The sequence below is a fragment of the Neophocaena asiaeorientalis genome, unplaced genomic scaffold, assembly GCF_003031525.2.
Source record: "Neophocaena asiaeorientalis asiaeorientalis breed wild unplaced genomic scaffold, Neophocaena_asiaeorientalis_V1.1 scaffold87, whole genome shotgun sequence".
NCBI classification, from domain to species: Eukaryota; Metazoa; Chordata; class Mammalia; order Artiodactyla; family Phocoenidae; genus Neophocaena; species Neophocaena asiaeorientalis.
The window spans coordinates 4,461,888-4,475,592 of NW_020175432.1; the positions used below are offsets into that span (position 1 = coordinate 4,461,888).

At 44.5% G+C, this 13,705-nt stretch overlaps 1 protein-coding gene and 1 non-coding gene across 3 annotated transcripts in view; both read left to right on the forward strand.

The window, feature by feature from the left end:
* Positions 1 to 1,043: 1,043 nt before the first annotated feature.
* Positions 1,044 to 13,705, forward strand: part of LOC112414786 (zinc finger protein 791-like) — a 46,675-nt gene continuing 34,013 nt past the window's right edge. For both annotated transcript variants that reach the window (XM_024767454.1, XM_024767453.1), the window contains exons 1-2: positions 1,044 to 1,171; positions 4,961 to 5,005. Coding sequence is in view for 1 of the 2 variants with exons in the window: in XM_024767453.1 (XP_024623221.1) it covers positions 4,988 to 5,005 (18 nt within the window). In the remaining variant the exon portion in view is untranslated. The remainder of the gene's footprint in view (positions 1,172 to 4,960; positions 5,006 to 13,705) is intronic.
* LOC112414942 (U6 spliceosomal RNA) lies at positions 8,393 to 8,496 on the forward strand. The gene has a single exon (XR_003006240.1). It is a non-coding gene; the product is annotated as a U6 spliceosomal RNA (small nuclear RNA).

Sequence of the window (13,705 nt, forward strand, 5' to 3'; positions counted from 1 at the left end):
GCCAAAAATAAATAAATAAATTTATAAAAAAATAGTAACTGGATTGCCTTAGGGATATCATAGCCGTTTACATTTCAAAATTTCTAGGCACACACTCTGAAACTAAAATAAATTTCCTTCTAGTGTAAAATGTATACCTGAGAGTATTGTTGAACACATCTCGCAAATTATGATTGGTGGGAGAAGAGTCCCTGTTCCCAGGCAAGGGCTGCAGGGTTCAAACTTCCCACCAGAGTCAAGTGCTTGGGAGGCCAGGGGATTCTCTAACTAAAATACCACATGTGTGGAGAGGGAAAAGTGACGGCCTCAACGCTGTCAACAAAGATAAAAATGGAGCCAGACTCTTTATTACACATGGTGAGGTCATTTTTCAGTGTGTTTGTAAACAAGGGTCACAGTATCCTGAGTGGCCTCACAGTCTATGCCAAGTATTGCCCCGTGGAGGACCGTAAACCCTCTTTTCCCAGTTGGCCTGACCAGGGCGCCCCTCTTGCTTTGGATAAGGACGTCGGTTGTTCCGGAATCTTACTCTGGAATTCCCTGAGCACACCTGTGTCCCCACATTCTGAAAGATTTGAGGAAGACGCCACTGTCCCTCTAGGGCCAGTGACAAGTGTGGTTTAAAAGAAAACGTCGCTGCGGCATCCCTGGTGGCGCAGTGGTTGACAGTCCGCCTGCCGATGCAGGGGACGCGGGTTTGTGCCCCGGTCCGGGAAGATTCCACATGCCGCGGGGCGGCTTGGCCCGTGAGCCATAGCCGCTGAGCCTGCGCGTCCGGAGCCTGTGCTCCGCAACGGGAGAGGCCACAACAGTGAGAGGCCCGCGTACCGAGAGAAAAAAAAAAAAAAAAAAAAAGGGCAAACGTCGCTGGAAGGGACAAGCTCCTGCCCGCCTGTGGAAACTGGTTCTGCTCAATCATGTGACCTCCTGACCCGTTGTCACTCAGGAGAAAGGGGGGGGCGGGTGCTTGCGAACTGTCCAATCAGGGGCGCAGCAGGGTAAAGTGGGTGGGCCACGCTCTGCAAACTGCGTGGACGCTCGTGGCCACGCTTTGCGTGGAATCTCGTCTGCGTTTACGTGTCTCAGGTGTGTCTGCTGCAACGTAAATACGTGCTGCACGGGCCGCGGGAGTCTATGGGAAGACGCCGGAGGAGCCCAAAGCCGGGAAATGGTGAGTGTGCTGGGCCAGGTGTCCCAAGACAGGGAGGAGGGACAGTCTGAACCGGCCGTGGCGGGACGTGGGCCTCCCGGCGCGGTAAACTCAGGAGTCTGCGGACCCAAAATCGCAGGGGGCGCCGTTCAGACCTCATTCCCTCCGGCTGTCGCAGTGGCGGGGCTGGGTCGGCAGCCGGGACCCCGGGCGTCCTGTCCCGTCACTGCAGTCGGTGACAAGCCTGGAGCCTCTCTGGGCAGCTCTTCGCCCACAGCCCCGCAACTCCTCTAGAAAGTGTGGTGACCATGGGGAGGGTTATCAGGGGACAATCGTGATTCCGTCTCCGTGGTTCGTGCGTGGGAGGAGCTGTGGTCTGTGGGGTCCCAGTCTCTCCTTTCTCTCCAGGGGGCACTCGTTTTCTCCTGAGTTTTTCAAATGTTTGGAGAGCAGGGTCTCAAATCCAGGGTCCAGACTAATTTCCAGATTAGCTCTTCTTAAAACTGGCAATAAATCTCTAAATTTCCACATCCCTCCCTCATTCCCACAGCCAACTTTTCGTCTTCAATTCAGAGCATCATTATCAACTCTTCGTTCTCCTTGGTGTATTTCAAACAGACCCAGTATTTTAATTGTTTATCCTTTTTCTTTGTTTAAAAATTATTTATTTTTGGCTGTGTTGGGTCTTCATTGCTGCACGCGGGCTTTCTCTAGTTGCGGTGAGCTGGGGCTACTCTTGGTTGCGGCACACGGGCTTCTCATTGCAGTGGCTTCTCGTTGCGGAGCATGGGCTCTAGGCGCATGGGCTTCAGTTGTGGCTCACGGGCTCAGTAGTTGTCACTCGCCGGCTCTAGAGCATAGGCTCAGTAGTTGTGGCGCACGGGCTTAGTTGCTCCGCGGCACGTGGGATCTTCCCGGACCAGGGCTCGAACCCGTGTCCGCTGCATTGGCAGGAGGATTCTTAACCGCTGCGCCACTAGGGAAGTCCCTATACTTTTTCTAAAGAGTCATGGGTGGCTCTTTTTTAAGGATTTATACATGCTGTGGATATTTTCCATGAGAGGAAATCTGAGAATAACTACCAGGATCTGAAACCAACCACCTGGAACTGAAACCGTGTAACTCAGATTGGGGCTTGAACCCACGGTCTTTTAACTGAGATCTCACACCTGGTCTCAGGACTTAATGAAGCTCAGGTCCTTGATGTCTCATCGCAGAAAGAATTCAGTGAGAGACAAAGCGATAGGTAAGAAGTGGACACACTCCACAGACAGAGTGTGGGCCACCTCAGAAGGTGAGAGTGGCACCGGGGTGTGGGGTTGGCCATTTTTATAGGGGTGGATAATTTCATAGGCTAATGAGTGGGAGGGGTATTCCAGCTATTTTGGAGAAGGGGTGGGGATTTCCAGGAATTGGGCCACCGCCCACTTTTTGACCTTTATGCTCGGCCTTGGAACTGTCATGGCACCTGTGAGTGTGTTACAATGAGTGTATACTGAGGCTCAAGGTCTAGTGGAAGTCAACTTGTCCGCCATCTTGGACCTATTCTGTTCTAATCAGTTTATGTCATGTCCTCAGGCTATGTCATTCTTTTAAAGGTTGTGCCGTGTCCCCTTCCCTCCTGTTTCAGAGCTACATTGTGTGAAATCTTTGTGCCTCTCCTCGAGGATCTTTCTTGGGCACAGACATCCTATGGGTAGTCCTTTAGGTAGAGTTTCTTCTTTGGAAACGTTCCTGGGTGTTCTCTCCTGTAATCACTTCCCCTCCCTGGGTTTGTCACCCTGGAAAGATTTATTCGTGTATGTGAGCCTCAGTTATTCAAAAAATTAAAATTTATGTAAGCAGTGGAGCTTGAACGATAGCATTTTCCAAAGAGGCAAGAAATAGGTGAGTTTCAGAAAAAAGAAAATATTCTTGTATTACATTGCATTAAAAATTCTTGTTTCTTTTTTCTTCCCTCCCTGAGCAGGCATAGTAATATCCTGAGGTCTGTTCTTTTTGTTTTGGGGTTTTTTTTGGGGGGGGGGTGGGGGGGTTGTTCAAATGCAATTCCAGGGCTTAGGCTTGAGGTGTTCAAGTACAGTTTTTAAAAAATTTTTATTGAAATATAGTTGATTTACAATGTGTTAGTTTCAGATGTACAGTCAAGTGATCCAGTCATATATATACATATATACGTGTATACTTATATGTGAATATATGTATATATACTTTTTAGATGCTTTTCCATTACAGGTTAGTGATATTGAGTATAGTTCCCTGTGCTATACAGTAGGTCCTTGTTAGTTATCTGTTTTATATATAGTAGTGTGTATATTTTAATCCCAAACCCCTAATTTACCCCCCAATTATGTTTTTATAAAACAATTTCTTGCTGTGAAATAATTAATTAATACCATTATTTTCTGAGAGTAATAGATACTTATGCGTTTTCTTGTTGAACTAGAAAAAAGCCTTACACTTTTTCCCTCCTTTCTACATAAACACTAGGTTTGTGTGATTTTGCTAGATTCTTCAGCCACTGGGTTCATTTAAAATAGCATCGTGTGGTCCAAAGCAATGTGACTGGGAGCAGAGGCCTGAGGTCAGTGACTCAAGGTGAGGCCCCCTTGAGGCTGCAAAGGGAAGTACTTGAAGGCCCAGCTGGTTCTTCCTGGAGAGCCCAGCAGGTGTCCTACCTGCTCACACCCACCATGGAAGGAGCCTTTAAGCTGAGAGAAGTTACAGAGCCCTGGAAAGCTGGGGATAACAACTGCACATGGCAGAAAGGGTTTGGGGGGAGATGGGATGGTGATGCCCCTTTTGAGGTTGTAACCGTGGTTCCCGCGGGTCTGTTTCTAGGTATAGGCTGGAGTTGTTGGGTTTTTTTTTTTTTAATATAAATTTATTTATTTATTTTTTGGCTGAGTTGGGTCTTTGTTGCTGCGTGTGGTCTTTCTCTAGTTGCTGCAAGCAGGGGCTACTCTTCGTTGTGGTGCACGGGCTTCTCATTGCGGTGGCTTCTCTTGTTGTGGAGCACGGGCTCTAGGCATGTGGGCTTCAGTAGTTGTGGCTTGCGGGCTCTAGAGTGCAGGCTCAGTAGTTGTGGCACATGGGCCTTGTTGCTCCACGGCATGTGGGATCTTCCCGGGCCAGGGCTTAAACCCTTGTCCCCTGCATTGGCAGGTGGTTTCTTAACCACTGCGCCACCAGGGAAGCCCTAGGTTGGAGTTTTACATCCACAGTGTAGCTGCGCTCAGAGTGTAATTTGTTTACATTGAGAAAGTCTGTGACAGGAGTTCTGTGTCCTGGGTTAGGGGTCATGAATTTGGGAGTTCTTTTGGGTCAGAATCTTAAATTGAATTCTACTGAGAGTTTTCTCACTGTGGGAATGGAAGCCTGAAAAAGGGAGTGGTTCCATTATTCCCCAGGGAGGGGAGGGCGTGTGGCGCTCCCAGAGTCCATCCCTGTGGCTGCTCAGGTGCCCCCACCCTCCTTCACCAGGGACTGACCTGGTCCAGCGGTTCTATCTCAACCAGGAGAGGCTAGTGGGTGTTAAACTTTCAAACAGGCTCCTTCTGTCCTGTGAGATGCTGACTGCTTATCTGTGCTGATTCCAATATTTGTGTCTCTTTCCTCTGGATTCTTTTATCCATTGAATAGTGCAGCCCTTTGGCTGTAGTTTCCCTTAGCACTTTGTAATTAATTCCCTGTGTGGGAAATAACATTTTTAGTTTCTTGGGCTTAAAGAAAAATCTCAGTTGATTGAGAGATATGATGTCAGTAAGGCAAGAAAATTGTGGAACTAAATAGAATTTTTGTTCCTTTTAGGGAAGAGAACCTCAAGATGTGAGATGAATGTGTTTACGTTTTCAGGTATGTGTTTCATTTTACATCAGTGTGTGCATGTCCTTAGAGAATATTGAAATTTAAAAGGCAGGGAACTCCCTGGCAGTCCAGTGGTTAGGACTCGTGGCTTTCACTGCTGGTTCAATCCCTGGTCAAGGAAATAAGATCCTGCAAGCCGTGCAGCACAGCCAAGAAAAAAAAAAAAGCTAAAGCAATTGATGTGAGGACAGCTAATCAAAGCTTACATACATCTTTGAAAATTCCACTGCATTTAAAGAACTAAACCCAAACCCCTGTTGCATTATAATGTTATATTGATTTCTGAAAATACCACCCTCCCCCATATGAGATATAGGGAAGGGACAAACTAGGATCCACCTTGTCATTTTAGTTAGCAAGGGATTTGAAAATTATGGTTTATACTTTTGTAACCATTAGTGTTCAAAGGAATTAGATCTTAACAATAGTTTCCTGTGTACAAAAGTTAAAATTAAAGAAAGACTATTAAATAGTAACACGGGGTGTATATACTTTGCTTATTTTCAAGAAACCTGTGAGATACAAAAGCCTAACTTAAGCAAAGTCACTGCCCACCTATCCTGGTCCCCTCCAGCATTGTTACTCCAGCCATTGCAAATACACAGTTTTAATCATTTCTTGAGCTTCCTGTTAATGTTTCTTTATATAAAAACAAGCCATTGTGAATTCATATTTTTCATACCCAAGTTTGTCCTTACAATGAGTAGTCAGACTCCACATTTTTGAAACTTGATGAAAGTATAGTTGGTATACAATGTTGTGTTAATTTTTGCTGTACAGCAAAGTGATTCAGTTATACATATATACATTCTTTTTCATATTCTTTTCCATTATGGTTTATCACAGGATATTGAATATAGTTCCCTGTGTTACACAGTAGGACCTTGTTGTTTATCCATTCTATATATCACAGTTTGCATCTGCTCATCCCACATTCCCAGTCCTTCCCTCCCCCAGCCCCCCTCCCCCTTGGCAACCACAAGTCTGTTCTCTGTGTTTGTACGGACTCCACGTTTTTTGATGTTTACCGACAGCTTACGCCTCCCTTCTCTCTTCCCCTTGTGTCCACTCCCGGAAAAGCCGATAACAAAGTCTGTAGTCCTCTGGCATTAGTTTCACATTCCAGCCACACGAGTCCCTGTCTGCATGCAGAACTCTTATCCTGGCCCAACCCCTGACAAAGATTCTTTGCTTGACCAGAGAATCGTTGGTTCTGACCCTAAACCTTCTCCTGGGCCTATCTGCGTAGTTCCTCGTGAAATCCAGTTTTACCAGAAACCCTGCTGCATCAGTTAAACCGAATTCCCCAGCTGCCCATGTCTGATTGCCTTCTGTATCTGATTGGGTTCCTACACTCCCACCATTGCTCAGGTGATGTGTGATCACCCTGGCCCTTCAGTAAGAATCCTGTTAGGTCAGTTTATCCAGACCCACCAATCCCTGGTTTTTCTTTCAGTAATTTTCCATCCACTGACGCCCCCCACCCTGCTCTCTGGCCATGAATTCCCACTTCCACGTGCTGTATTCAGAGTTGAGCCTAGTCTCATTTCCCCCTGGCTGTGAAATCCCATCGCAGTGGTCTCTGTACCTGTCCCAGGGGTTCTGGATAAAATCTGCTTTACCTCTTTGACAAGTGTCACTGAATATTTTTCCTTTAACATCCCCTAGCCATGATAAAAATCCAGGCCAGGCTCCTTTCCTTGCTTTCTGAAGCCTTCTCAGAGCTGCTTGAGAGGCCAGCCCTGCCCTCCCCCCAAGAGCGCAATTATGTGGGTCATAGACCTTTTTTTTTTGGCCCCGCCGGGTGGCATGCGGGATCCTAGTTCCCTGACCAGGGATCGAACCTATGCCCCCTGCATTGGGAGAGCGGAGCCTTAGCCACTGGACCACCAGGGAAGTCCCGGTCATAGGCTTTTTCCTACCCTGAGTGTGTGTGTGTTTGCATGACACACCAGCATCAGTCTCAACGTGGAAATCACACCTCTGCAGGTGGCAAGAACAGTTGGTGTGGTGAGCAGCCTGGCCAGACGTGACCACCACCCGTGGGTCTGTCTTCTCTTGCTCTGACTCGCCCACCTGCTGTGTTGTCTTATGGCAGCCGGGGCTGTGGGCTGCTAGGTGCCAGGGACCTCGTGCTGTGAGCTGTGCTGCCTGTGTTGCATTGCTGACCATACCAAGCCTCAGTTTTAGATTCAGCAGACGAGAGTTGGCAGTTTCAAGAATTCCTAGGCTTTGGGGAGCAGCAGTATGGGATTGGCGCCCTCCTTGTATTAGTCCTGGGTTGATATCTTTGCCAGGATTTATCTGTGTGTTAGAGTGAAGCTGTGACAGAGGCAGGCTTGGCCCCGACACACCCCAGTGAGGGTGAGAGAGAGAGAGACTATGCCCTGTGCAAGAGGTGGCTCCATTGAGTGTTGCTCTTGAAAGAACAGTCATTTAAAAAGACAGAAAACGAGAAGAGGGGGAAAGACAGCCAATAGATGGCAGGCTGAATCCGCCCTCCTAATACCAGGGGGCGCACCAGGACCCCTAAGTACCTCTGCTGCTGCCCCTGTCTCTACTGCAACAAAGCTCCTGACCATCAGAGTTACAGGGGGCAACACCCATGGCATCCTTGTGGCACAGCCAAGGGATTAGTTCAAACGGACCTAAACCTGGGGTCTTTAAACCCTATAAAGCAACCTGTTGTCCTGGAGGAGACCCCTATTCCTCATGGCATTAATGTGAGGCCCTCTGGAGGGAAAAATTTTATAAATACCAGGGTAGAGAGGTCACCCTCTCCCCCGAAGTATATACAGTGACTGAAAAACTAAAACAGGGAAGGACAGGAGAGAGGAAATAAGTGAAAAAATACTGAAACAAAGGTCCACAATTTAACCCAACTGGAAATCTAAAATATAGTAAAAAGAATTTACACAACAGAAAAGATAAAGGGGCACTGTTTGGTTTCTGGGGCCTCTACAACATAGTTTCTGAATTAATTTTGTCATCTGCTATATTGCATTGATTCACAAACCTTCATGCAAATAATACTGGGTCTCGGGCTTCCCTGGTGGCGCAGTGGTTGAGAGTCCGCCTGCCGATGCAGGGGATACAGGTTCGTGCCCCCATCCAGGAAGATCCCACATGCCGCGGAGAGGCTGGGCCCGTGAGCCATGGCCGCTGAGTCTGCGCGTCCGGAGCCTGTGCTCCGCAACGGGAGAGGCCACAACAGTAAGAGGCCTGCATATCGCAAAAAATAATAATAATAATACTGGGTCTCACGGTACAGTTATATTAGGATCCCACTAAACTTAAGCAAGGTAAGATAATCTCTAAGATGATCTAAGATTCCCAATAATCTTAGAGGAGTTACTGAATATAAAATAGGGGACAGTGCTTGCTTCAGCAGCACATATACTAAAATTGGAATGATACAGAGACTAACATGGCCCCTGCGCAGGGATGACACGCAAATTCGTGAAGCTTTCCATATTTAAAAAAAAAAATTATCAAAGCTATAAGACCCACCGATAGACAGTAAACTTTACTATGTTAATAAAAACTACATGTGCTATATCGCACATTTTAAAAATATTTTGATAACTGTATTTCTACATAATTTGTTTCCTTTATAATTCTATGTATTTTTTGCAATAAAAACATTATTCCAAAAATATAAATATAAAAAAAATAAAATAGGAGACAAATAAGCATGTCTCACCTTAACCATCAGCCAACTTGCCTAAAGACCCCATGGTCATAGGATTCATTTGTCCTAAAGTATCCTATAGTGAACAGGAAAGCTCTGAACTAATGATTCACAAATTAAAATTAAATAATTTTTTAAAATAAATTTATTTATTTATTTTTGACTGCTTTGGGGCTTCGTTGCTGCACGTGGGCTTTCTCTAGTTGCAGCAAGTGGGGACTACTCTTCATTGTGGTGTGCGGGCTTCTCATTGCAGTGGCTTCTCTCATTGTGGAGCACAGGCTCTAGGCACATGGGCTTTGGTAGTTGTGGCACACGGACTCAGTAGTTGTGCCACGCTGGCTCAGTACTTGTGGCTTGCGGGCTCAGTACTTGTGGCTCGCGGGCTCTAGAACGCAGGCTCAGTAGTTGTGTGCATGGGCTTAGTTGCTCCACGGCATGTGGGATCTTCTTGGACCAGGGCTTGAACCCGTGTCCCCTGCATTGGCAGGCAGATTCTTAACCACTGCGCCACCAGGGAAGTCCTTAAATAATGTTTTTGTCAATTCCAAATTGGCTTGACAAAATGGGACCCCACAGATTTATCCCCCAGGTGAATAATGTGTGCCAAAGTAAACTAAACAGGGCTTTGAAGAATTGAAAACCATTACAAAAAATTATTTCGTGAAGAGGTGATTACTTGCAGTGCTTCTCCTTTACACAGCTGAATTTGGCCTGTTCTAAAACATGAAAAGAAGGAATAGCACTTGGTACAACCACTGTGGAAAACTAAAAGTAGAACTAACATATGATCCAGCAACCCCATTCCTGGGCACATATCTGGAGAAAATCATAATTCAGAAAGATACGTGCATCCCAGTGTTCATTGCAGCACTATTTACAGTAGCCAAGCCATGGAAGCAATCTAAATGTCTATCAACAGAGGAACGGATAAAGAAGATGTGGTACATATATACAATGGAATATTGCTTAGCCATAAAAAAAGAATGAAATAATGCCATTTGCAGCAACATGCATGGACCTAGAGATTATCATACTAAGTGAAGTAAGTCAGACAGAGAAAGACAAATGTCATTATTTTAAAAAATGATACAAATGGAATCTAATTTTTAAAAAAATGATACAAATGAACTTATTTACCAAACAGAAACAGACTTACAGATATTGAAAGCAAATTTGTTTACCAAAGGGGAAACGTTGGGGGGAGGGATAAATCTGGAGCTTGGGATTTACATACACTTCTATATGTAAGACAGATAACCAACAAGGACCTACTGTAGAGCACAGGGAACTCTACTCAATATTGTGTGATAACCTATATGAGAAAAGAATCTGAAAAAGAATGAATATATCATATGTATAATTGAATCACCTTGCTATACACCTGAAACTAACACAACGTTGTAAATCAACTATACTCCAGTAAAATTAAAAAAAAAAAAAGGAATGAATGACACCTCACAGTGGATTACCTTTTGAGTTTGTGGTCTCACCACACAAACCCCTGTACCCAGTCCCCAACATTGTGGAAATTACTGACTCTGTCCAGTCAGCAGCTGGTAAATATCGTGCTCTCACAGATTCGGTTAAGTCTGTTGTGTTCAGTGCCTGTTTCAACAGTCTCTCAGCTTCAGTTGGCCTTCACCTCTTAAGGGATGTGATGCACTTTTAACTGGTTAACCTTAGGGAACTTGAACACCATTGTCACTGCACACAGTCTCTGCAGGCAGGATGTGAGCTGTATCGACCTTGCTCTGGGAGCACAGGTATGACATTACATTAATGACATTCTCCTCTGAGGAAGTTCATTTGGGGACATACAGATACTGAAAAAAGGAGCTCCTGGCAAGTGGATGGGTCATTAGCCCATCCATAAATAAGGCCCTGACACTGGTTACATTCTTAAGAATTACATGGTAAACAAGGGACTGTTCTCTCCCTGACACCATGAAGAAATAGCTGTTGTCCCTCTTAGCACTCACAGCATCTCCTAGGTTGTTTTGGTGCTTGGAAGGCAACATATTCTTTCCTTACAAACTTTACTTCTATGCAAGAAACTCCCCTCCTTGGCCCACACTTTATGACATTAGAGCTGTAACTACCACCAGGTACTGAGCTCTCCTGAAAACAGAGGATCTCCCAGGACCTGAGCATGTGACCCTCCACCCTGAAAACAGCCCCCCATGAGCTCAGCATGTCTACTGAGATTTGAGACATGACGGCAGAGTGCAACCTGAGCCCTCTGGCACAGCCTGCCTTCAGGAGGGGGCACCCACCCCCTCAGTCCCTTTCTAGATGCCACCGTTCTGGAAGAGGTCTCTTCACCATTCACTATGTTACCTATAGGTTTGTCATGTATGGTTTTTATTATGTTGAGGTATATTCGTTCTATACCTAAGTTGCTTCGAGTTTTTATCACGAAAGGATGTTAAATTTTGTCAAATGCTTTTTCTGCGTCTGTTGAGGTGATCATATAATTTTTTCCCTTTATTTAGTTAATTTGGTGTAACACATTTATTGATTTGCGTATGTGGAACCATCCTTGCATCCCAGGGATAAATCCAACTTGATCATGTTGTATAAGCCTTCTAATGTGCTGTGAATTTGGTTTCTTTTATTTTGTAGAGGATTTTTACATCTATGTTCATCAGGGGTATTGGCTTGTTATTTTCTATTCTTGTAGTGTCCTTGTCTGGCTTTGGTATCGGTGATGCTGGCCTCATAAAATGAGTTTGGAAGTGTTCCCTTCTCTCCAAGTTGTTGCAAGAGTTTGAGAAGAATTGGTATTAATTCTTCTTTAAATCTTTGGTATAATTCAGCAGTGAAGCCATGTGGTCCTGGACTTTTCTTTGTTGGGAGGCTTTTGATTACTGATTCAACCACCTTACTCCTTATTTAGCGGTTCAGATTTTCTGTTTTTGTGATCCAGTCACAGTAGGTTGTACGTTTATAAGAATTTATCTAGTATGTCTACATCAGGGATCCCCAACCCCCCGGGCCACGAACTGATATGGGTCTGTGGCCTGTTAGGAACCGGGCCGCACAGCAGGAGGTGAGCGGCAGGCAAGCGAGCGAAGCTCCATCTGTATTTACAGCTGCTCCCCATCGCTCACATTACTGCCTGAGCTCTGCCTCCTGTCCGCATTATGGTGAGTTGTATAATTGTTTCATTATGTATTACAATGTAATAATAATAGAAATAAAGTACACAATAAATGTAATGCGCTTGAATCATCCTGAAACCATCCCCCCCTGCCCCCAGCCCGTGGAAAAATTGTCTTCCATGAAACCGGTCCCTGGTGCCAAAAAGGGTGGGAACTGCTGCTCTAGGTTATCCAATTTATTAGCATATAACTGTTCATAGTAATTTTTTATGATCCCTTATATTCCTGTTGTACCCCATATAATTTATCCTGTTTCATTTCTGATTTTATTAATTTGAATCTTTTCTTGTTTTTCTTAGTCTAGCTAATGGTTTGTCTTTTCAAACAACCAATTCTTAGTTACTTTGACTAGTTTTATACTTTCATGTGTTTTCACGTTACTAATTAGCATCCTTTCATTTCAGTTTGAGGAAATCCCTATAGCATTTCTTGTAAAGTAGGTGTAGTGGTGGTGAACTCCCTCAGCTTTTGTTTGTTTGCAAAGTCTTTGTTTCCTTCATTTCTGAAGGAGGGCTTTGGTGAGTAAAGCTTTCTCAGTTGGCAGTTTCTTTCTTTCAGCTCTTTGCATATGTCATGCCACTCTTATGGCCTCACGGTTTCTGCTGAGAAATTTGTTGATAGTCTGTTGGGGTTCCCTTTATGTGATGTATCACTTTCCTCCTGTTACTTTCAAAATTCTCTTTCTTTGATTTTTAATAATTCGATTATAATGCATCTTTATGAAGTCTTCTTTGGGTTTAACCTGTTTAGGGATATTTGAGCTTTAGGTACCTGGATGTCCATATCTTTCCCATTATTTGGGAAGTTTCCAGTCATCATTTCTTTAAATAGGCTTTCTACCCTTCTCCTTATAGACATTCCATATGCGTATATTATTTCTTTTGCTGGTGTCCCCTAATTCCCATAAGCTTTCTTCATTCCTTTTCATCTTTTTTTCTTCCTCTTTTCTCCTCTAACTGAATAATTTCAAATGAACAGTCTTCAGGTTCACAGATTCTTTTATCTGATTGATCAAGTCAGTTCTCGAAGCTGTATTTCATTTTTCAATTCATTTATTGTATTCTTCAGCACCAGAATTTCTGTTTGGTTCTTTGTGATTTCTATCTATCGGTAGAACATCTCCTTTTGTTCATGTATTGTTTATTTTGTTGAGTTGACTGTATGTATTCTTATGAAGCTCCTTGAGCTTCCTTTGAACAATTATCTTAAATTCTTCATTAGGCAATTTCTAGACCTCCATTTCTGTGGAATAGGTTCCCAGAAAGTTATTGAGTTTCCTTGTTGTCATTTTTCTGTGTGTGTGTGTGTTTGTGTGTTCATTCCTTGAGGTTTTGCACTGCTGTGTTCACATGTGAAGGAGCAGTCAATTCCTCCACTGACTGGTTTTGGGAAAGAAACACTTTTCACCAGTCAGCCCAGCTGGGAATTCTGTGATTCTGTCAGACCTTATCTATGAATGCACCCGCCTCACACCTCTTGTTCCCTCTTTAGCAGGAATTCTTAAGATTGTATGCCTTCGTTTGTTTTTTTGTTTTTCTTGTCTGCACCCCTCCGCATACAGGATCTTATTTCCCCAGCCAGGGATTGAACCTGTGCCCCCTGCAGTGGAAGCGTGGAGTCCTAACCACTGGATCACCAGGGAATTCCCTGTATGCCTTCTTTTGATCCCTCACAACCAGGCAGGGTACTGAGAGCCTCCCATTTGTTTTCCTGAGATGTAGTCCCCTGAAATGCTTGTCTTCTTCCAGTGCCACTGAGTTGAGCCATCTGAATGCATGTGCTTACAAGACAGGGGAGAGGCTTTCCCTCGCTGTCTGGAGTACATACATGGAG